Genomic DNA, 22,446 nt, shown 5'->3' on the forward strand with positions numbered 1-22,446 from the left:
TTCTTTTAATGCCACTAGGACCAGCTTGAGAGTCACTGGACTTCTGTCGCACAACATAACTGGCAGCCTCACCATGCCTAATCACACTATGTATGCCACTACGATTCTTAAATCTTTCAAACCAACCTTTGCTGGCCTTAAATTCACTCACATCACCACTAGTTGCAGGCAATTTCTTTACCAAATCGTCATGCAACTGCCTAGCCTTTTCACAAATGATCGCTTGAGAGATGCTATCTCCTGCTATCTGTTTTTCATTTATCCACACCAATAACAATCTCTCAACATTTTCTAACACTTGCGGTCGCTGTTTCGTAATCACAGGTGCACCTTTTGCAAGAACAGCTTCCTTGATTGCCGTTTTCTTGCTCACTATAGTAGAGATGGTTGATTGGGGTTTACTATACAACCTGACCAGCTCCAACACACGCACTCCACTTTCGTACTTTGCAATTATCTCTTTCTTCATTTCAACAGTCATTAGCACCTTGGTCTCGAAGGGTTGGCACTGGGAGCTTTTTTTGGGCCCATGGTGACTTATTTTGCAAAAACAGTGATAATATGGATAATATGGAATATACCGAATGTATCCTTAGATGCGCGCACACTGGCTGGCTTGTAAACACTGGCACATACGGGGCAGTTCAGGCCACACATGGACACGTCTCGTACGAACCACATCGCATACCGGGTTTTGTATCGGGAAGCGAGGCAAATTTTCTGCGATATAATGCATTGGTTACCGGATTTATCGGATACCGATAGCATCACAAACCGGGGGTCCACTGTACTTTCATTACGTGCTACATCATACCTTGTATATTTATCCTCTTTTTCATAAAATATGTATTACTTATTACCAAACCTCTTTCTACACATAGCTCAACTAAAGGCTCTCCATTTTCATTTACCCCTGGCACCCCAAATTTACCTACTACTCCCTCCACAACATTTTTACCCACTTCAGCATTAAAATCCCCAACCACAAGTACTCTCACACTTGGTTCAAAACTCCCCACGCATTCACTCAACATTTCCCAAAATCTCTCTCTCTCCTCTATACTTCTCTCTTCCCCAGGTGCAATATACGCTTACTATAACCCACTTCTCACATCCAACCTTTGTTTTACTCCACATAATCCTTGAATTAATACAATTATAGTCCCTATTTTCCTGCCATAACTTATCCTTCAACATTACTGCTACTCCTTCTTTAGCTCTAACTCTATTAGAAACCCCTGACTTAATCCCATTATTCCTCTCCACTGAAACTCACCCACCCCTTTCAGCTTTGTTTCACTTAAAGCCAGGACATCCAGCTTCTTCTCATTCATAGCATCCACAATCATCTCTTTCTTATCATTCGCACAACATCCACGCACATTCAGACTTCCCACTTCGAAAATTTTCTTCTTATTCTTTTTAGTAATTATTAGAGGAAAAGAGGTTACTGGCCCACTGTTCCCGGCATTTTAGTTGACTTTTACGACACGCATGGCTTATGGAGGAATGATTCTTATTCCACTTCCCATGGATATAAAAGGAAAAGTAATTAGAACAAGAACTAAGATAAAATCAAAGAAAACTCAGATGAGTGTGTATAAATAAATGTGTAGTGTGGCCTAAGTGTAAGTAGAAGTAGCAAGACGTACCTGTAATCTTGCATATTTATGAGACAGACAAAAGACACCAGCAATCCTACCATCATGTAAAACAATTACAGGCTTTCGTTTTACACTCACTTGGCAGAACGGTAGTACCTCCCTGGGTGGTTGCTGTCTACCAACCTACTACCTACAACAAAAGTTTGCGACCACTGTCAGCCTCAGAGTCAGTTAGCTCTGAGTAACCAGACCCTGCCACGTGGAGGCCAGTGGTTCGTCTTTATATAATGTTTATATAATATGTAGCATGTTTCTTGTAGAGTTTTGAAAAAATATCATAGATTAATGAAAATGTTTATATTAACGTAATATATGAAATTTAAAGCACCCTAGATCGATTATTATGCACCCTAGATCGATTATTATTATTAATTATTATTATTATTATTATTATGCTTGTGTCTTTAACACTAGTGAGACACTCCTAGTGATTTTAATGTGTACCTGCATGCCAGCACAGAGTGTAAGTTTATTTAGGTACAGGTACACATAAATGCAATTATTAGCATATACATAATACATACATGAAAATTAACTTTAAAACAGCCTCGGTGGGATATAGCCGGTTTGTTGAAAGAAGAACTTTAAAACACTCGAAATTTTGGAAAATTTCCAGAAATAATCCAGCGATGCAGCACTCATGAAGGATGTAAACAGAGTGGCATGGGGATACCATAACAGCGAATCAGGGAGGGACCAGTATAAACGAACTTTGGTCATAATTTGAAATGTCCATATTAGTGAATCACCATAAAGCAAAGTGCTGCAAAGCGGGGCCCTACTGTACATATAGATAACACATACAGAGACATGCATGATACATACATATACACAATGTGCTATGAAAAAGTTCCCACACTAAAATTTTTGCATGCTTCCTGAGTGAAATATGGCGGTGACGGATCACACTGTGCAGTACACTCCTTTGTGAAGTAGTGTGGGAAGTTTCAGGGCAGTCAGTCATTCCACTGACATCAGACTGGCATTTTTTGTCATTTTGTCAGAGTTGTTTATATTTTTTGTATGACAGAATGGAATCTTTAAAATAAAAAACAGCATATGTAAGTGAAATTCTGTTTCAAGCTCAGCAAATGGCTTTACAAAATGCTTCAGCAAGCATCTGGCAACAAAGCAATGGGTGGGACATAGCATTCTGAATGGTTTTCTTGATTCAAAACAAGACAAATGTGAGCTGAGAATGATGAACACTGGTTATTCACAAAGGTTGCTGTCAGTGTCCAGGACACTGTAAGTGCTGTGGCACTTTCTTAGAGATCATGTCAAAGTATTTAGACTGGAAATTTGAACATGAAGCAAGTGACTGAAATTTGTGCCCCGCTTGCTGATATAAGACCAGAAAGACTACAAAAACAGCATGACAGTCTTCTCCACCCTCCCTACTTCCAAAAATAAAAATGGCAGTCAAGGGTTGGCATCTTAACAATGTGGAGGAGATTCAAGCAGAATTACAGGCCATGCTTAACACTGTTAGGAAAGAAAAAGAGTTCCAGAAATGTTTCAAGAAGTGACAGTGATGCTAGAAACAGTGTACAGCCTCCCAAAGAAAGTAATTCAAGGAAGACAATTTCAACTAGATGATTAGGTAGGTCTATATACATATATATATTTTTATGTGCAATTCAGGAACCTTATGATAGCACCTTGACCAAGTGTGGGTGGGTGTTCACGCATGCACATGTACACAAATAACCCGCACATAGAAGAGAGGAGCTTATGCACGTGTACAATGTACATATATGCATGTATGTGTGCATATACACATGCAAACACATGCATGCACACACATGGTACATATATATACATTGCATATATATATGTACCACATTTTACATATCCCTAAAAAGCAACTAAAATCCTTTAAATATGTTCTTACCTTCATGCCTAAAATTGGTACACGATCAGTGCCAGTTAGGAAAATGAGAAACTGTTTTTTCTGATCTAATAACAAGTCATGGAACACTTCCCAGAACATTTTAATAACTTCATGGTCTGCATAGTATTCTCCCTGCAAGTAAGAACAAGAAACCATTCAGTATACCTTATACTAATGTCTTGAAATTCATTTTGTCTCTCGAACTTTACAGGGGACAAAAATGGAAAAATAATTTACAAGTAACTTTCTTTGCTTCACAGATTCTAAATGAATATGCCTAACAAAACACATATTAACCCTACTGACAGCAGAACAAAGTTAAGCTATGAATGTTTTGTAATGGCATCCACAGCACCACCTGGAATCAAAAACTTTCATGACAGTAAGCCAAAAATTTCAAAACCATCCTTTCTAGTTCACATTCACCTTAAACTTACAAACAATACATTTCTATCCTAGTGTCAATCTCTCAATAAAATGCACTTGGAAAAAACAATAGTTCATATGTATTCAATATTAATACCAGGATTCTAAATAAGCACAATTGTATCAATAATCTAATAGAATAAATACCCCCATCTCATTCATTATACTAACAAAGACCTAACAAACATGATTTAACCCATAAATGGTCCACACGTATATAAACATTCACTAACCCCAGTGCCCCGAATATTTTGAAAAATAAAAAAAACAGTTTTTTTAATGAAAATAAAGAGCACATTTTTCTAAGTGTTATAGGATAAAAAAAAAATTAGGGTCAGTACTTACAGAGATATGAGGCCGAGAAGTTGGCACTGGATGCTCACATGACAGCAACATCGAGTCCTGCCGCTTGCAGAAGTGTTGCCGATATACCTTTTTTTCTATTTTCATATAATTTTATATAATTTTTACGTTCTGATAATTACAATTTACGTATAGTAGTTCTTGTCGTTTAATAACTAATGATTGTTCTGACACTAATATTAGGTACTGAAATCGTACTTACATTGTCACAAACACAGTGACAGGTGGACATTTACACCTGCCTTGGTCATTTAATATTGTCTTGGAATATATACAAAGTATTTATAGATCCCAGCAATGTTTTGGATATGTGGAAGTTTTTTTTTTTTTTTTTAACAAGTCAGCCTTCTCCCATCAAGGCAGGGTGACCCAAAAATAAAGAAAATCCCCAAAACAAGAATATTTTCATCATCAATCAACACTTTCGCCTCCTCACACATAATCACTGTTTTTGCAGAGGTGTTCAGAACACAACAGTTTAGAAGCATATACGTATAAAGATACACAACATGTCCCTCCAAACTGCTAATATCCCAAACCTCTCCTTTAGAGTGCAGGCATTGTACTTCCCATTTCCAGGACTCAAGTCCGGCTATATAAAAATAACCGGTTTCCCTGAATCCCTTCACTAAATATTACCCTGCTCACACTCCAACAGATCGTCAGGTCCCAAATACCATTTGTCTCCATTCACTCCTATCGAACATGCTCATGTACGCCTGCTGGAAGTCCAAGCCCCTCGCCCACAAAACCTCCCTTACCCCTTCCTTCCAACCTTTTTGAGGACGACCCCTACCCTGCCTTCCTTCCCCTACAGATTTAAATGCTCTCCATGTCATTCTACTTTGATCCATTCTCTCTAAATGACCAAACCACCTCAACAACCCCTCTTCAGCCCTCTGACTAATACTTTTATTAACTCCACACCTTCTCCTAATTTCCACACTCTGAATTTTCTGCATATTTACACCACACATTGCCCTTAGACAGGACATCTCCACTGCTGCCAACCGCCTCCTAGCTGCTGCGTTCACAACCCAAGCTTCACATCCATATAAGAGTGTTTTTAATACTATACTTCAATACATTCCTTCTTTGCCTCCATAGATAATGTTTTTTGTCTCCACATATACCTCAATGCACCACTCACCTATTTTCCCTCATCAATTCTATGATTAATCTCATCCTTCATAAATCCATCCGCCAACACGTCAACTCCCAAGTATCTGAAAACATTCACTTCTTCCATATTCCTCCTCCCCAATTTGATATCCAATTTTTCTTTATCTAAATCATTTGTTACCCTCATCATCTTACACTTTTCTATGTTCACTTTCAACTTTCTACCTTTACACACTCCCAAACTCATCCACTAACCTTTGCAATTTTTCTTTAGGATCTCCCATAAGCACAGTATCATCAGCAAAAAGTAACTGTGTCAATTCGAATTCTGTATTTGATTCCCCATAATTTAATCCCACCCCTCTCCCGAACACCCTAGCATTTACTTCTTTTACAACCCCATCTATAAATATATTAAACAACCATGGTAACATTAGACATCCCTGTCTAAGACCTACTTTTACTGGAAAGTAGTCTCCCTCTCTTCTACACACCCTAACCTGAGCCTCACTATCCTCATATATACATATATACAGTAGGGCCCAACTTATACGGCGGGTTAGGTTCCAGGCTGTCGCCGGAAAGCAGACATCGCCGGAAGGCAGAACGCCATTTTTTTCCATTTATAAATGCATATAAATGCCAGACAACATGTTTACACTAAATTATATTAAGTTAGTAATATAACCAGGCATTAAAAACACAAAGTAAAATAAATTCACAGTAAATTCATTACTTATCTTAAAGTATTTGTAATCTTAACGTAGGGAGAGAGGTGAGTAGTACTTATATGTAGGAAGTCAGGTGCAGGTAGCCCAGGTTTAGGTAGCCCTGGCTCCCTGTCTCATACTTAATATAGGAAAGAGGGGAAATTATTTCCCAGCAAAAGTAGGCCTTAGACAAGGATGTGTGATGTCACCGTGGTTGTTTAATATATTTATAAATGGGGTTGTAAGAGAAGTAAATGCGAGGGTCTTGGCAAGAGGCGTGGAGTTAAATGATAAAGAATCACACATGAAGTGGGAGTTGTCACAGTTGCTCTTTGCTGATGACACTGTGCTCTTGGGAGATTCTGAAGAGAAGTTGCAGAGATCGGTGGATGAATTTGGTAGGGTATGCAAAAGAAGAAAATTAAAAGTGAATACAGGAAAGAGTAAGGTTATGAGGATAACAAAAAGATTAGGTGATGAAAGATTGGATATCAGATTGGAGGGAGAGAGTATGGAGGAGGTGAATGTATTCAGATATTTGGGAGTGGAGGTGTCAGCAGATGGGTCTATGAAAGATGAGGTGAATCATAGAACTGATGAGGGGAAAAGGGTGAGTGGTGCACTTAGGAGTCTGTGGAGACAAAGAACTTTGTCCTTGGAGGCAAAGAGGGAAATGTATGAGAGTATAGTTTTACCAATGCTCTTATATGGGTGTGAAGCATGGGTGATGAATCTTGCAGCGAGGAGAAGGCTGGAGGCAGTGGAGATGTCATGTCTGAGGGCAATGTGTGGTGTGAATATAATGCAGAGAATTCATAGTTTGGAAGTTAGGAGGAGGTGCAGGATTACCAAAACTGTTGTCCAGAGGGCTGAGGAAGGGTTGTTGAGGTGGTTCGGACATGTAGAGAGAATGGAGCGAAACAGAATGACTTCAAGAGTGTATCAGTCTGTAGTGGAAGGAAGACGGGGTAGGGGTCGGCCTAGTAAAGGTTAGAGGGAGGGGGTAAAAGAGGTTTTGTGTGTGAGGGGCTTGGACTTCCAGCAGGCATGCGTGAGCATGTTTGATAGGAGTGAATGGAGACAAATGGTTTTTAATACTTGATGTGCTGTTGGAGTGTGAGCAAAGTAACATTTATGAAGGGGTTCAGGGAAACCGGCAGGCCAGACTTGAGTCCTGGAGATGGGAAGTACAGTGCCTGCACTCTGAAGGAGGGGTGTTAATGTTGCAGTTTAAAAACTGTAGTGTAAAGCACCCTTCTGGCAAGACAGTGATGGAGTGAATGATGGTGAAAGTTTTTCTTTTTCGGGCCACCCTGCCTTGGGGGGAATCGACCAGTGTGATAATAAAAAAACAGTAGGTTGGTAGACAGCAACCACCCAGGGAGGTACTACCGTCCTGCCAAGTGAGTGTAAAACGAAAGTCTGTGATTGTTTTACATGATGGTAGGATTGCTGATGTCTTTTGTCTGTCTCATAAATATGCAAGATTACAGGTATGTCTTGCTACTTCTACTTGCACTTAGGTCACACTACACATACATGTACACATTTATTTATACACACTCATCTGAGTTTTCTTTGATTTTATCTTAATAGTTCTTGGTCTTATTACTTTTCCTTTTATATCCATGGGGAAGTGGAATAAGAATCTTTCCTCCGTAAGCCATGCGCGTTGTAAAAGTCAACTAAAATGCCGGGAACAATGGGCTAGTAACCCCTTTTCCTGTAAAGATTACTAAAAAGAATAAGAAGAAAATTGTCAAAGTGGGAAGTCTGAATGTGCGTGGATGTTGTGCAAATGATAAGAAAGAGATGATTGTGGATGTTATGAATGAGAAGAAGTTGGATGTCCTGGCTTTAAGTGAAACAAAGCTGAAGGGGGTGGGAGAGTTTCGGTGGAGAGGAATAAATAGGATTAGGTCAGGGGTTTCAAATAGAGTTAGAGCTAAAGAAGGAGTAGCAATAATGTTGAAGGATAAGCTATGGCAGGAAAAGAGGGACTATAAATGTATTAATTCAAGGATTATGTGGAGTAAAATAAAGATTGGATGTGAAAAGTGGGTTATAATTAGCGTGTATGCACCTGGAGAAGAGAGAAGTGTAGAGGAGAGAGAGAGATTTTTTGAAATGTTGAGTGAATGCGTGGGGAGTTTTGAATCAAGTGTGAGAGTAATGGTAGTTGGGGATTTCAATGCTAAAGTGGGTAAAAATGTTATGGAGGGAGTAGTAGGTAAATTTGGGGTGCCAGGGGTAAATGTAAATGGGGAGCCTTTAATTGAGCTATGTGTAGAAAGAGATTTGGTAATAAGTAATACATATTTTATGAAAAAGAGGATAAATAAATATACAAGGTATGATGTAGCACATAATGAAAGTAGTTTATTAGATTATGTATTGGTGGATAAAAGGTTGATGGGTAGGCTCCAGGATATACATGTTTATAGAGGGGCAAGTGATATATCGGATCATTATTTAGTTGTAGCTACAGTTAGAGTAAGAGGTAGATGGGAAAAGAGGAAGGTGGCAACAACAAGTAAGAGGGAGGTGAAAGTGTATAAACTAAGGGAGGAGGAAGTTCGGGTGAGATATAAGCGACTATTGGCAGAAAGGTGGGCTAGTGCAAAGATGAGTAGTGGGGGGGTTGAAGAGGGTTGGAATAGTTTTAAAAATGCAGTATTAGAATGTGGGGCAGAAGTTTGTGGTTATAGGAGGGTGGGGGCAGGAGGAAAGAGGAGTCATTGGTGGAATGATGAAGAAAAGGGTGTGATAAAAGAGAAAAAGGTAGCTTATGAGAGGTTTTTACAAAGCAGAAGTGTTATAAGAAGAGCAGAGTATATGGAGAGTAAAAGAAAGGTAAAGTGAGTGGTGAGAGAGTGCAAAAGAAGAGTAGATGATAGAGTGGGAGAGGCACTGTCAAGAAATTTTAATGAAAATAAGAAAAAATTTTGGAGTGAGTTAAACAAGTTAAGAAAGCCTAGGGAAAGTATGGATTTGTCAGTTAAAAACAGAGTAGGGGAGTTAGCAGATGGGGAGATGGAGGTATTAGGTAGATGGCGAGAATATTTTGAGGAACATTTAAATGTTAAGGAAGAAACAGAGGTAGTAATTTCATGCACTGGTCAGGGAGGTATACCATCTTTTAGGAGTGAAGAAGAGCAGAATGTAAGTGTGGGGAAGGTACGTGAGGCATTACGTAAAATGAAAGGGGGTAAAGCAGCTGGAACAGATGGGATCATGACAGAAATGTTAAAAACAGGGGGGGATATAGTGTTGGAGTGGTTGGTACTTTTGTTTAATAAATGTATGAAAAAGGGGAAGGTACCTAGGGATTGGTGGAGAGCATGTATAGTCCCTTTATATAAAGGGAAAGGGGACAAAAGAGATTGTAAAAATTATAGAGGAATAAGTTTACTGAGTATACCAGGAAAAGTGTACGGTAGAGTTATAATTGAAAGAATTAGAGGTAAGACAGAATGTAGGATTGCGGATGAGCAAGGAGGTTTCAGAGTGGGTAGGGGATGTGTAGATCAAGTGTTTACATTGAAGCATATATGTGAACAGTATTTAAAGGTAGGGAAGTTTTTATTGCATTTATGGATTTAGAAAAGGCATGTGATAGAGTGGATAGAGGAGCAATGTGTGGCAGATGTTGCAAGTATATGGAATAGGTGGTAAGTTGTTAAATGCTGTAAAGAGTTTTTATGAGGATAGTGAGGCTCAGGTTAGGGTGTGTAGAAGAGAGGGAGACTACTTCCCGGTAAAAGTAGGTCTTAGACAGGGATGTGTAATGTCACCATGGTTGTTTAATATATTTATAGATGGGGTTGTAAAGGAAGTAAATGCCAGGGTGTTCAGGAGAGGGGTGGGATTAAATTTTGGGGAATCAAATTCAAAATGGGAATTGACACAATTACTTTTTGCTGATGATACTGTGCTTATGGGAGATTCTAAAGAAAAATTGCAAAGGTTAGTGGATGAGTTTGGGAATGTGTGTAAAGGTAGAAAGTTGAAAGTGAACATAGAAAAGAGTAAGGTGGTGAGGGTGTCAAATGATTTAGATAAAGAAAAATTGGATATCAAATTGGGGAGGAGGAGTATGGAAGAAGTGAATGTTTTCAGATACTTGGGAGTTGACATGTCAGTGGATGGATTTATGAAGGATGAGGTTAATCATAGAATTGATGAGGGAAAAAAGGTGAGTGGTGTGTTGAGGTATATGTGGAGTCAAAAAACATTATCTATGGAGGCAAAGAAGGAATGTATGAAAGTATAGTAGTACCAACACTCTTATATGGGTGTGAAGCTTGGGTGGTAAATGCAGCAGCAAGGAGACGGTTGGAGGCAGTGGAGATGTCCTGTTTAAGGGCAATGTGTGGTGTAAATATTATGCAGAAAATTCGGAGTGTGGAAATTAGGAAAAGGTGTGGAGTTAATAAAAGTATTAGTCAGAGGGCAGAAGAGGGGTTGTTGAGGTGGTTTGGTCATTTAGAGAGAATGGATCAAAGTAGAATGACATGGAAAGCATATAAATCTATAGGGGAAGGAAGGCGGGGTAGGGGTCATCCTCGAAAGGGTTGGAGAGAGGGGGTAAAGGAGGTTTTGTGGGCAAGGGGCTTGGACTTCCAGCAAGCGTGCGCGAGTGTGTTAGATAAGGGTGAATGGAGACGAATGGTACTTGGGGCCTGACGATCTGTTGGAGTGTGAGCAGGGTAATATTTAGTGAAGGGATTCAGGGAAACCGGTTATTTTCATATAGTCGGACTTGAGTCCTGGAAATGGGAAGTACAATGCCTGCACTTTAAAGGAGGGGTTTGGGATATTGGCAGTTTGGAGGGATATGTTGTGTATCTTTATATGTGTATGCTTCTAAACTGTTGTATTCTGAGCACCTCTGCAAAAACAGTGATAATGTGCGAGTGTGGTGAAAGTGTTGTATGATGATGAAAGTATTTTCTTTTTGGGGATTTTCTTTCTTTTTTGGGTCACCCTGCCTCGGTGGGAGACTGCCGACTTGTTGAAAAAAAAAATAAAATAAATAAATAAATAAAAATTTAAAACATCCCAGAGAGGTAAAATACACATACAGTACACTCATTATTTACCTTAAAATATGTGTAGTCTTAATATAGGAAGAGAGGTGAGCAATATTTATTTGTAGGAAGTCAGTGTAGGTAGCCGGTAGGTGTAGCCCGCCAGGGCTACACCTACCGGCTACCTACACTGTGGCCCAGAGCCATATTATTAACATCGACATGCCTTGTTCACTGAATTTAATCATTTCTAACAAATACCTTTAGATGCCATCATAAACGAAGGTAGAAGTAATGAATAATTCATGGCGAAAATTGTAAACAAAAGCGGAGTGAAGGAGTGGCTGGGCCAAACGCAGATTCATACACGTTTTCTCTGATGGCTGAGCAGAGAAAACGTAATGTTGTCCCTCCACCCAGCTACCACACAGCTCCACAAGTATTATTATCAGAGCACATATAAAATATGCAATAAATGCCAGACAACAAGTTTACACTAACTTATATTAAGTTAGCAATAGAAATAGGCATTAAAAACACAATAAAAGGTAAGATACACACAGAGTACACTTATTACTTACCTTAAAATATTAATATTAATGTGTGAGAGGTGAGTGGCAGGGTGTTTATTGAATAAAATCAGAATGGCACACCATCATCCTCTATCTTGGCACTTAAAGCAAGAGGCTTACGACTTCTCTCTTTATCACAGCTAACCTGAGACGCCATCGTCAATGAGAGCCAACTAGTTAACAAAAGAGTAAACCAGAGAGAGAACGAGATACAGAGTTGAGACAATGTAAGAACACAAACTGAACAGGTAGTGGACGATCACTTGGTTAGGCGAAATAAATGCATATTAATATGTGTCTACTTTTAGTTCATTCACGTCCATTTGTAAAAGTTTGTAAAACATTTACCTCAATATTTTTTTATTATAATAATAATTACCTCACAATACAAATACTCTTACATTGTGTACAAGTTGTACAAGTTAGTACAGAATAAACAAACAGCAACACACCATTTTTAGAGTGAATGAAGATAATAATATGAAAGAGTGGGAGAGGCACTGTCAAGAAATTTTAATGAAAATAAGAAAAAATTTTGGAGTGAGTTAAACAAGTTAAGAAAGCCTAGGGAAAGTATGGATTTGTCCGTTAAAAACAGAGTAGGGGAGTTAGTAGATGGGGAGAGGGAGGTATTAGGTAGATGGCGAGAATATTTTGAGGAACTTTTAAATGTTGAGGAAGAAAGGGAGGTGGTAATTTCATGCACTGGCCAGGGAGGTATACCATCTTTTAGGAGTGAAGAAGAGCAGAATGTAAGTGTGGTGGAGGTACGTGAGGCATTACATAGAATGAAAGGGGGTAAAGCAGCTGGAACTGATGGGATCATGACAGAAATGTTAAAAGCAGGGGGGGATATAGTGCTGGAGTGGTTGGTACTTTCGTTTAATAAATGTATGAAAGAGGGGAAGGTACCTAGGGATTGGCGGAGAGCATGTATAGTCCCTTTATATAAAGGGAAAGGGGACAAAAGAGATTGTAAAAATTATAGAGGAATAAGTTTACTGAGTATACCAGGAAAAGTATGCGGTAGGGTTATAATTGAAAGAATTAGAGGTAAGACAGAATGTAGAATTGCGGATGAGCAAGGAGGCTTCAGAGTGGGTAGGGATGTGTAGATCAAGTGTTTACATTGAAGCATATATGTGAACAGTATTTAGAAAAAGGTAGGGAAGTTTTTATTGCATTTATGGATTTAGAAAAGGCATATGATAGAGTGGATAGAGGAGCAATGTGGCAGATGTTGCAAGTTTATGGAATAGGTGGTAAGTTACTAAATGCTGTAAAGAGCTTTTATGAGGATAGTGAGGCTCAGGTTAGGGTGTGTAGAAGAGAGGGAGAATACTTCCCGGTAAAAGTAGGTCTTAGACAGAGATGTGTAATGTCACCATGGTTGTTTAATATATTTATAGATGGGGTTGTAAAAGAAGTAAATGCTAGGGTGTTCGGGAGAGGGGTAGGATTAAATTATGGGGAATCAAATTCAAAATGGGAATTGACACAGTTACTTTTTGCTGATGATACTGTGCTTATGGGAGATTCTGAAGAAAAATTGCAAAGGTTAGTGGATGAGTTTGAGAATGTGTGTAAAGGTAGAAAGTTGAAAGTGAACATAGAAAAGAGTAAGGTGATGAGGGTATCAAATGATTTAGATAAAGAAAAATTGGATATCAAATTGGGGAGGAGGAGTATGGAAGAAGTGAATGTTTTCAGATACTTGGGAGTTGACGTGTCGGCGGATGGATTTATGAAGGATGAGGTTAATCATAGAATTGAGGGAAAAAAAGGTGAGTGGTGCGTTGAGGTATATGTGGAGTCAAAAAACGTTATCTATGGAGGCAAAGAAGGGAATGTATGAAAGTATAGTAGTACCAACACTCTTATACGGATGTGAAGCTTGGGTGGTAAATGCAGCAGCGAGGAGACGGTTGGAGGCAGTGGAGATGTCCTGTCTAAGGGCAATGTGTGGTGTAAATATTATGCAGAAAATTCGGAGTGTGGAAATTAGGAGAAGGTGTGGAGTTAATAAAAGCATTAGTCAGAGGGCAGAAGAGGGGTTGTTGAGGTGGTTTGGTCATTTAGAGAGAATGGATCAAAGTAGAATGACATGGAAAGCATATAAATCTATAGGGGAAGGAAAGACGGGTAGGGGTCGTCCTCGAAAGGGTTGGAAAGAGGGGGTAAAGGAGGTTTTGTGGGCGAGGGGCTTGGACTTCCAGCAAGCGTGCATGAGCATGTTAGATAGGAGTGAATGGAGACGAATGATACTTGGGACCTGACGATCTGTTTGAGTGTGAGCAGGGTAATATTTAGTGAAGGAATTCAGGGAAACCGGTTATTTTCATATAGTCGGACTTGAGTCCTGGAAATGGGAAGTACAATGCCTGCACTTTAAAGGAGTGGTTTGGGATATTGGCAGTTTGGAGGGATATGTGTATCTTTATATGTATATGCTTGTAAACTGTTGTATTCTGGGCACCTCTGCAAAAGCAGTGATAATGTGTGAGGGTGGTGAAAGTGTTGAATGATGATGAAAGTATTTTCTTTTTGGGGATTTTCTTTCTTTTTTTGGGTCACCCTGCCTCGGTGGGAGACGACCAACTTTTTTAAAAAAAAAAAAAAAAAAAAAAATAATAATAATAATAATAATATTAATAATAATAATAATAATAATAATAATATTATTATTATTATTATTATTATTATTAATAATATTTATTATAAAAAGCACTAAACCCACAAGGGTCACGAATTGCTATACAGGAAGGCCCCGCTTTACGGCGTTTCACTTTACGGCGTTCCGCTAATACGGACATTTCAAATTATGACCAAAACTCGCTATACGGCTCCCCCCACCTGACTTTCTAATACGGTCACCGTGCCCCACCCTGTTTGTTTACATTCTCCATGAGCTCAGTAAGCACGAAGTCTCTCCATTTTGTCTGGAAACTCCAAAATTTCAAATGTTTTTAAAAGTTATTTCATATTTTATATATACTCTGATAATTATACTTATGTATACCTGTACCTAAATAAACTTACATACTGTGCTGGCATGCAGGTACACATTAAAATTGGTAAGTGTCTTATGTCTCCAGACGTCATATTAGTAATGATAATAATAATCATCGAGTCATTTAAATGTCGTATATTACGTTAATATACACATTTTCATTAATCCATCCATGATATTTTTTTCAAAATTATATAATAAACACGATGCATAACATATCAATAAGATAAATACACCCCACAGTAGAATAAATAAACATAAATGTGAGATGTGGTAGCAGACGACTTGCACAAGTGACGCCATATTAGAAATGATAATAATAACAATACTCACCGAGTCTCATTAAATGTCGTATATTACGGTAATATACACATTTTCATTAATCCATCCATGATATTTTTTTCAAAATTATATAATAAACACGATGCATAACATATAAATAAGATAAATACACCCCACAGTAGAATAAATAAACATAAATGTGAGATGTGGTAGCAGACGACTTGCACAAGTGACGCCATATTAGAAATGATAATAACAATACTCACCGAGTCTCATTAAATGTCGTATATTACGTTAATATACACATTTTCATTAATCCATCCATGATATTTTTTTTTAAATTATATAATAAACACGATACATAACATAAAAAGATGATAAATACACCCCACAATAGAATAAATAAACATAAATATAAGATGTGGGAGCCACATAACTTGTACAAGTGACGGCAAGAATAACATTTTCTCTAATCTAACATAAGAGAAAATGTGTTACTGGGGGTAACTGTAGAAAATTATTCCTTTCGTATGTATGTAAGTTTATTCAGGTATACACAAATACAGTTACATAGATTATCATACATAACAACATACGTGTAGAGAACCTAGGATAACCCAAAAAAGTCAGTGTGACTTATTTCTATTGCCTTCACTCAGAGCTTCATTTCTTCTCAAAATGATGTTACATGAGAATGGGAGTGTTCTTCTTTATTAATTCTACCGTATCAATGTAGAGACAACCTGTACACAATGTAACTTGTACACAAACCAGACGTGTACACTTCGTTTGTTTACAAAACTTACCTTCGCCTGGTTTGTTTACATAACTTTGCGCCTGCCCCCTCTCATGTACTCATTCTTTCTCTCTCTCATTTATTCGTTTTATCTCATTTACTTACTCCTGACCCTACATTAAGACTACAAATATTTTAAGGTAAGTAATGAGTGAACTGTATATACATTTTATCGCTCTGGGATGCTTAAATATCATAGAATAGTATGTGTGGGTGGGGTGGCCTGGTAAGGTAGCCTGGCTATTACCATACGTACCACACTTGATTTCTTACAATAAATACTACTTGTCTCACCCTAGATTAAGACTATAAATATTTTAAGGTAAGTAATGAGTGCACTATGTGTGTATTGTACTTTTTTATTGTTTTTTGATGCCTGGTTCTATTGCTAACTTAATATATGTTAGTGTAAACTTGTTATCTAGTGTTTGTATGCATTTATAAGTGGAAAAAAAGGGTGTTCCACTTTACGGCGATTTCCGCTTTATGGCGGTAGCCTGGAACCTAACCTGCCGTATAAGTGGGGCCCTCCTGTATATAGAGTAAAGGCATACGAAAAGTATATTTTTCTACAGGTATCCTCCAGTTTGACTAGAGAAAACGTAATTCTTCTGACACTACCTACACAGCTGCTTTGTAAACAAATCTCATATTTACATAAATTTTTATTCTGTGAGTGTATGTATCATGTTTATATGCTATGTAATAGGTTTCATATATAATTTTGAGGAAAATATCATAGATGGATTAATGAAAATGCCTATATTGATGTAAAATAAGACATTTAGTGTGCCCAAGAGTGATTATTATTACATAGTACTGGCGTCATGAGTAGAGAGAGACTTAGCGATTTTAATGTGTACCTGCACACCAGCACAGTGTATAAGTATATTTAGGTACAGGTACACTGAAGTATAATTATCAGAGTACATATAAAATATGCAGTAACTTTAAAACGCTTGAAATTTTGGAAAGTTTCCTAACATAATAGATGAGGTCACGGAAAATTTAAACAAACCGGGTGGGGGTGCCGTATTTGAAAGACCGCTTGCCGTATAGCAAATTTTTGGTCATAATTTAACATCGCCGTATTAGCGGAACGCTGTAAGGTGAAACGCCGTAAAGCGGGGCCTTACCATACAGGTTAGTGAACGAGTTTGGGAGTGTGTGTAAAGGTAGAAAGTTGAAAGTGAACATAGAAAAGAGTAAGGTATTGAGGGTATCAAATGATTTAGATGAAGAAAAATTGGATATCAAATTGGAGAGGAGTATGGAAGAAGTGAATGTTTTGGGAGTTGACGTGTCAGCAGATGGATTTATGAAGGATGAGGTTAATCATAGAACTGATGAGGAAAAAAAAAGGCGAGTGGTGTGATGAGGTACATGTGGAGACAAAAAACATTTTCTATGGAGGCAAAGAAGGGAATGTATGAAAGTATAGTAGTACCAACACTCTTATATGGGTGTGAAGCTTGGGTTGTAAATGCTGCAGTGAGGAGGAGGTTGGAGGCAGTGGAGACATCCTGTCTAAGGGTAATGTTATATTTATTATTTTTTTTTATTATCACACTGGCCGATTCCCACCAAGGCAGGGTGGCCCAAAAAAGAAAAACTTTCACCATCATTCACTCCATCACTGTCTTGCCAGAAGGGTGCTTTACACTACAGTTTTTAAACTGCAACATTAACACCCCTCCTTCAGAGTGCAGGCACTGTACTTCCCATCTCCAGGACTCAAGTCCGGCCTGCCGGTTTCCCTGAACCCCTTCATAAATGTTACTTTGCTCGCGCTCCAACAGCACGTCAAGTATTAAAAACCATTTGTCTCCATTCACTCCTATCAAACACGCTCACGCATGCATGCTGGAAGTCCAAGCCCCTCGCACACAAAACCTCCTTTACCCCCTCCCTCTAACCTTTCCTAGGCTGACCCCTACCCCGCCTTCCTTCCACTACAGACTGATACACTCTTGAAGTCATTCTGTTTCGCTCCATTCTCTCTACATGTCCGAACCACCTCAACAACCCTTCCTCAGCCCTCTGGACAACAGTTTTGGTAATCCCGCACCTCCTCCTAACTTCCAAACTATGAAATCTCTGCATTACGTATATTCACACCACACATTGCCCTCAGACATGACATCTCCACTGCCTCCAGCCTTCTACTCGCTGCAACATTCATCACCCATGCTTCACACCCATATAAGAGCGTTGGTAAAACTATACTCTCATACATTCCCCTCTTTGCCTCCAAGGACAAAGTTCTTTGTCTCCACAGACTCCTAAGTGCACCACTCACCCTTTTCCCCTCATCAATTCTATGATTCACCTCATCTTTCATAGACCCATCCGCTGACACGTCCACTCCCAAATATCTGAATACATTCACCTCCTCTATACTCTCTCCCTCCAATCTGATATCCAATCTTTCATCACCTAATCTTTTTGTTATCCTCATAACCTTACTCTTTCCTGTATTCACTTTTAATTTTCTTCTTTTACATACCCTACCAAATTCATCCACCAATCTCTGCAACTTCTCTTCAGAATCTCCCAAGAGCACAGTGTCATCAGCAAAGAGCAACTGTGACAACTCCCACTTTATGTGTGATTCTTTATCTTTTAACTCCACGCCTCTTGCCAAGACCCTCGCATTTACTTCTCTTACAACCCCATCTATAAATATATTAAACAACCACGGTGACATCACACATCCTTGTCTAAGGCCTACTTTTACTGGGAAATAATTTCCCTCTTTCCTACATACTCTAACTTGAGCCTCACTATCCTCGTAAAAACTCTTCACTGCTTTCAGTAACCTACCTCCTATACCATACACCTGCAACATCTGCCACATTGCCCCCCTATCCACCCTGTCATACGCCTTTTCCAAATCCATAAATGCCACAAAGACCTCTTTAGCCTTATCTAAATACTGTTCACTTATATGTTTCACTGTAAACACCTGGTCCACACACCCCCTACCATTCCTAAAGCCTCCTTGTTCATCTGCTATCCTATTCTCCGTCTTACTCTTAATTCTTTCAATAATAACTCTACCATACACTTTACCAGGTGTACTCAACAGACTTATTCCCCTATAATTTTTGCACTCTCTTTTGTCCCCTTTGCCTTTATACAAAGGAACTATGCATGCTCTCTGCCAATCCCTAGGTACCTTACCCTCATCCATACATTTATTAAATAATTGCACCAACCACTCCAAAACTACATCCCCACCTGCTTTTAACATTTCTATCTTTATCCCATCAATCCCGGCTGCCTTACCCCCTTTCATTTTACCTACTGCATCACGAACTTCCCCCACACTCACAACTGGCTCTTCCTCACTCCTACAAGATGTTATTCCTCCTTGCCCTATACACGAAATCACAGCTTCCCTATCTTCATCAACATTTAACAATTCCTCAAAATATTCCCTCCATCTTCCCAATACCTCTAACTCTCCATTTAATAACTCTCCTCTCCTATTTTTAACTGACAAATCCATCTGTTCTCTAGACTTCCTTAACTTGTTAATCTCACTCCAAAATTGTTGATAACATCTCACCCACTCTCTCATTTGCTCTCTTTTTACATTGCTTCACCACTCTCTTAACCTCTCTCTTTCTCCATATACTCTTCCCTCCTTGCATCACTTCTACTTTGTAAAAACTTCTCATATGCTGCTAACTTTTTCTCCCTTACTACTCTCTTTACATCATCATTCCACCAATCGCTCCACTTCCCTCCCACACCCACTTTCCTGTAACCACAAACTTCTGCTGAACACTCTAACATTACATTTTTAAACCTACCCCGTACCTCTTCGACCCCATTGCCTATGCTCTCATTAGCCCATCTATCCTCCAATAGCTGTTTATATCTTACCCTAACTGCCTCCTCTTTTAGTTAATAAACTTTCACCTCTCTCTTCCCTGATGCTTCTATTCTCCTTGTATCCCATCTACCTTTTACTCTCAGTGTAGCTACAACTAGAAAGTGATCTGATTTATCTGTGGCCCCTCTATAAACATGTACATCCTGAAGTCTACTCAACAATCTTTTATCTACCAATACATAATCCAACAAACTACTGTCATTTCGCCCTACATCATATCTTGTATACTTATTTATCCTCTTTTTCTTAAAATATGTATTACCTATAACTAAACCCCTTTCTATACAAAGTTCAATCAAAGGGCTCCCATTATTATTTACACCTGGCACCCCAAACCTACCTACCACACCCTCTCTAAAAGTTTCTCCTACTTTAGCATTCAGGTCCCCTACCACAATTACTCTCTCACTTGGTTCAAAGGCTCGTATACATTCACTTAACATCTCCCAAAATCTCTCTCTCTCCTCTACATTCCTCTCTTCTCCAGGTGCATACACGCTTATTATGACCCACTTTTCGCATCCAACCTTTACTTTAATCTACATAATTCTTGAATTTACACATTCATATTCTCTTTTCTCCTTCCATAACTGATCCTTCAACATTACTGCTACCCCTTCCTTTGCTCTAACTCTCTCAGATACTCCAGATTTAATCCCATTTATTTCCCCCCACCGAAACTCCCCTACCCCCTTCAGCTTTGTTTTGCTTAGGGCCAGGACATCCAACTTCTTTTCATTCATAACATCAGCAATCATCTGTTTCTTGTCATCCGCACTACATCCACGCACATTCAAGCATCCCAGTTTTATAAAGTTTTTCTTCTTCTCTTTTTTAGTAAATGTCTACAGGAGAAGGGGTTACTAGCCCATTGCTCCCGGCATTTTAGTCGCCTCATACGATACGCATGGCTTACGGAGGAAAGATTCTTTTCCACTTCCCCATGGACAATGGAAGAAATAAAGAAGAACAAGAGCTATTTAGAAAAAGGAGAAAAACCTAGATGTATGTATATATATATGCATGTGCGTGTCTGTGAAGTGTGACCAAAGTGTAAGTAGGAGTAGCAAGATATCCCTGTTATCTAGCGTGTTTATGAGACAGAAAAAGAAACCAGCAATCCTACCATCATGCAAAACAGTTACAGGTTTCTGTTTCACAGTCATCTGGCAGGATGGTAGTACTTCCCTGGGTGGTTGCTGTCTACCAACCTACTACTACTTTGTTATATTTGAAAATGTGTAAAAAAAACGTAGATCTACTTTTGTAGCACTACACATGTGAACGTAGATCTGCTTGGACCGTTTACTGGTTAAATCCTGACACTGTCAGCACTCTAAATTGCAAAAGGTCCCAAAAGTGAAAAGGTTAACCTAGGATAATCCAACATAGTCAAAATGAGACTAATTCCTATGTTTTGGTGAGTATTACACCTATAAATAATTGTAGTGTCATTAGTATTCCTGGTACATAGTGCTAGAAGACCAAAGCAGTTAAAAAGTAAAATAAAACAAAAATTATTTGCACCAAGTTATACTGAATATTCCAAGTGGAGCAATGTCCTTTGACCTGACATCCCCACACGATCATTAAAAAAAGACACAGCAGCAACATGTTTTTATTGATAACCATAGGTAGTAGGTTGGTAGACAGCAACCACCCAGGGAAGTACTACCGTCCTGCCAGATGACTGTGAAACAAAAACCTGTAACTGTTTTGCATGATGGTAGGATTGCTGGTTTCTTTTTCTGTCTCATAAACACGCTAAGATAACAGGGATATCTTGCTACTCCTACTTACACTTTGGTCACACTTCACAGACACGCACATGCATATATATATATACATACATCTAGGTTTTTCTCCTTTTTCTAAATAGCTCTTGTTCTTTTTTATTTCTTCTATTGTCCATGGGGAAGTGGAAAAGAATCTTTCCTCCGTAAGCCATGCGTGTCGTATGAGGCGACTAAAATGCCGGGAGCAATGGGCTAGTAACCCCTTCTCCTGTATACAATTACTAAAAAAGAGAAGAAGAAAAACTTTATAAAACTGGGTTGCTTAAATGTGCGTGGATGTAGTGCGGATGACAAGAAACAGATGATTGCTGATGTTATGAATGAAAAGAAGTTCGATGTCCTGGCCCTAAGCGAAACAAAGCTGAAGGGGGTAGGAGAGTTTCAGTGGGGGGAAATAAATGGGATTAAATCTGGAGTATCTGAGAGAGTTAGAGCAAAGGAAGGGGTAGCAGTAATGTTAAATGATCAGTTATGGAAGGAGAAAAGAGAATATGAATGTGTAAATTCAAGAATTATGTGGATTAAAGTAAAGGTTGGATGCGAGAAGTGGGTCATAATAAGCGTGTATGCACCTGGAGAAGAGAGGAATGCAGAGGAGAGAGAGAGATTTTGGGAGATGTTAAGTGAATGTATAGGAGCCTTTGAACCAAGTGAGAGAGTAATTGTGGTAGGGGACTTGAATGCTAAAGTAGGAGAAACTTTTAGAGAGGGTGTGGTAGGTAAGTTTGGGGTGCCAGGTGTAAATGATAATGGGAGCCCTTTGATTGAACTTTGTATAGAAAGGGGTTTAGTTATAGGTAATACATATTTTAAGAAAAAGAGGATAAATAAGTATACACGATATGATGTAGGGCGAAATGACAGTAGTTTGTTGGATTAT

The 22,446-nt window shown here is 38.8% G+C and overlaps 1 protein-coding gene across 7 annotated transcripts in view; it reads right to left on the minus strand.

The window, feature by feature from the left end:
- Positions 1 to 22,446, minus strand: part of Herc4 (HECT and RLD domain containing E3 ubiquitin ligase 4) — a 113,080-nt gene that overhangs the window by 18,920 nt on the left and 71,714 nt on the right. For 6 of the 7 annotated variants that reach the window (XR_011393761.1, XM_070098572.1, XM_070098571.1 and 3 more), the window contains one exon: positions 3,559 to 3,690. Coding sequence is in view for 6 of the 7 variants with exons in the window: in XM_070098572.1 (XP_069954673.1) it covers positions 3,559 to 3,690 (132 nt within the window). In the remaining variant the exon portion in view is untranslated. Of the gene's footprint in view, positions 1 to 3,558; positions 3,691 to 11,784; positions 11,927 to 22,446 lie in introns of those variants that run through there. The other variant, XM_070098574.1, reaches the window with a different exon arrangement.

Source organism: Cherax quadricarinatus, chromosome 63, assembly GCF_038502225.1.
Source record: "Cherax quadricarinatus isolate ZL_2023a chromosome 63, ASM3850222v1, whole genome shotgun sequence".
Lineage (NCBI taxonomy): Eukaryota > Metazoa > Arthropoda > Malacostraca > Decapoda > Parastacidae > Cherax > Cherax quadricarinatus.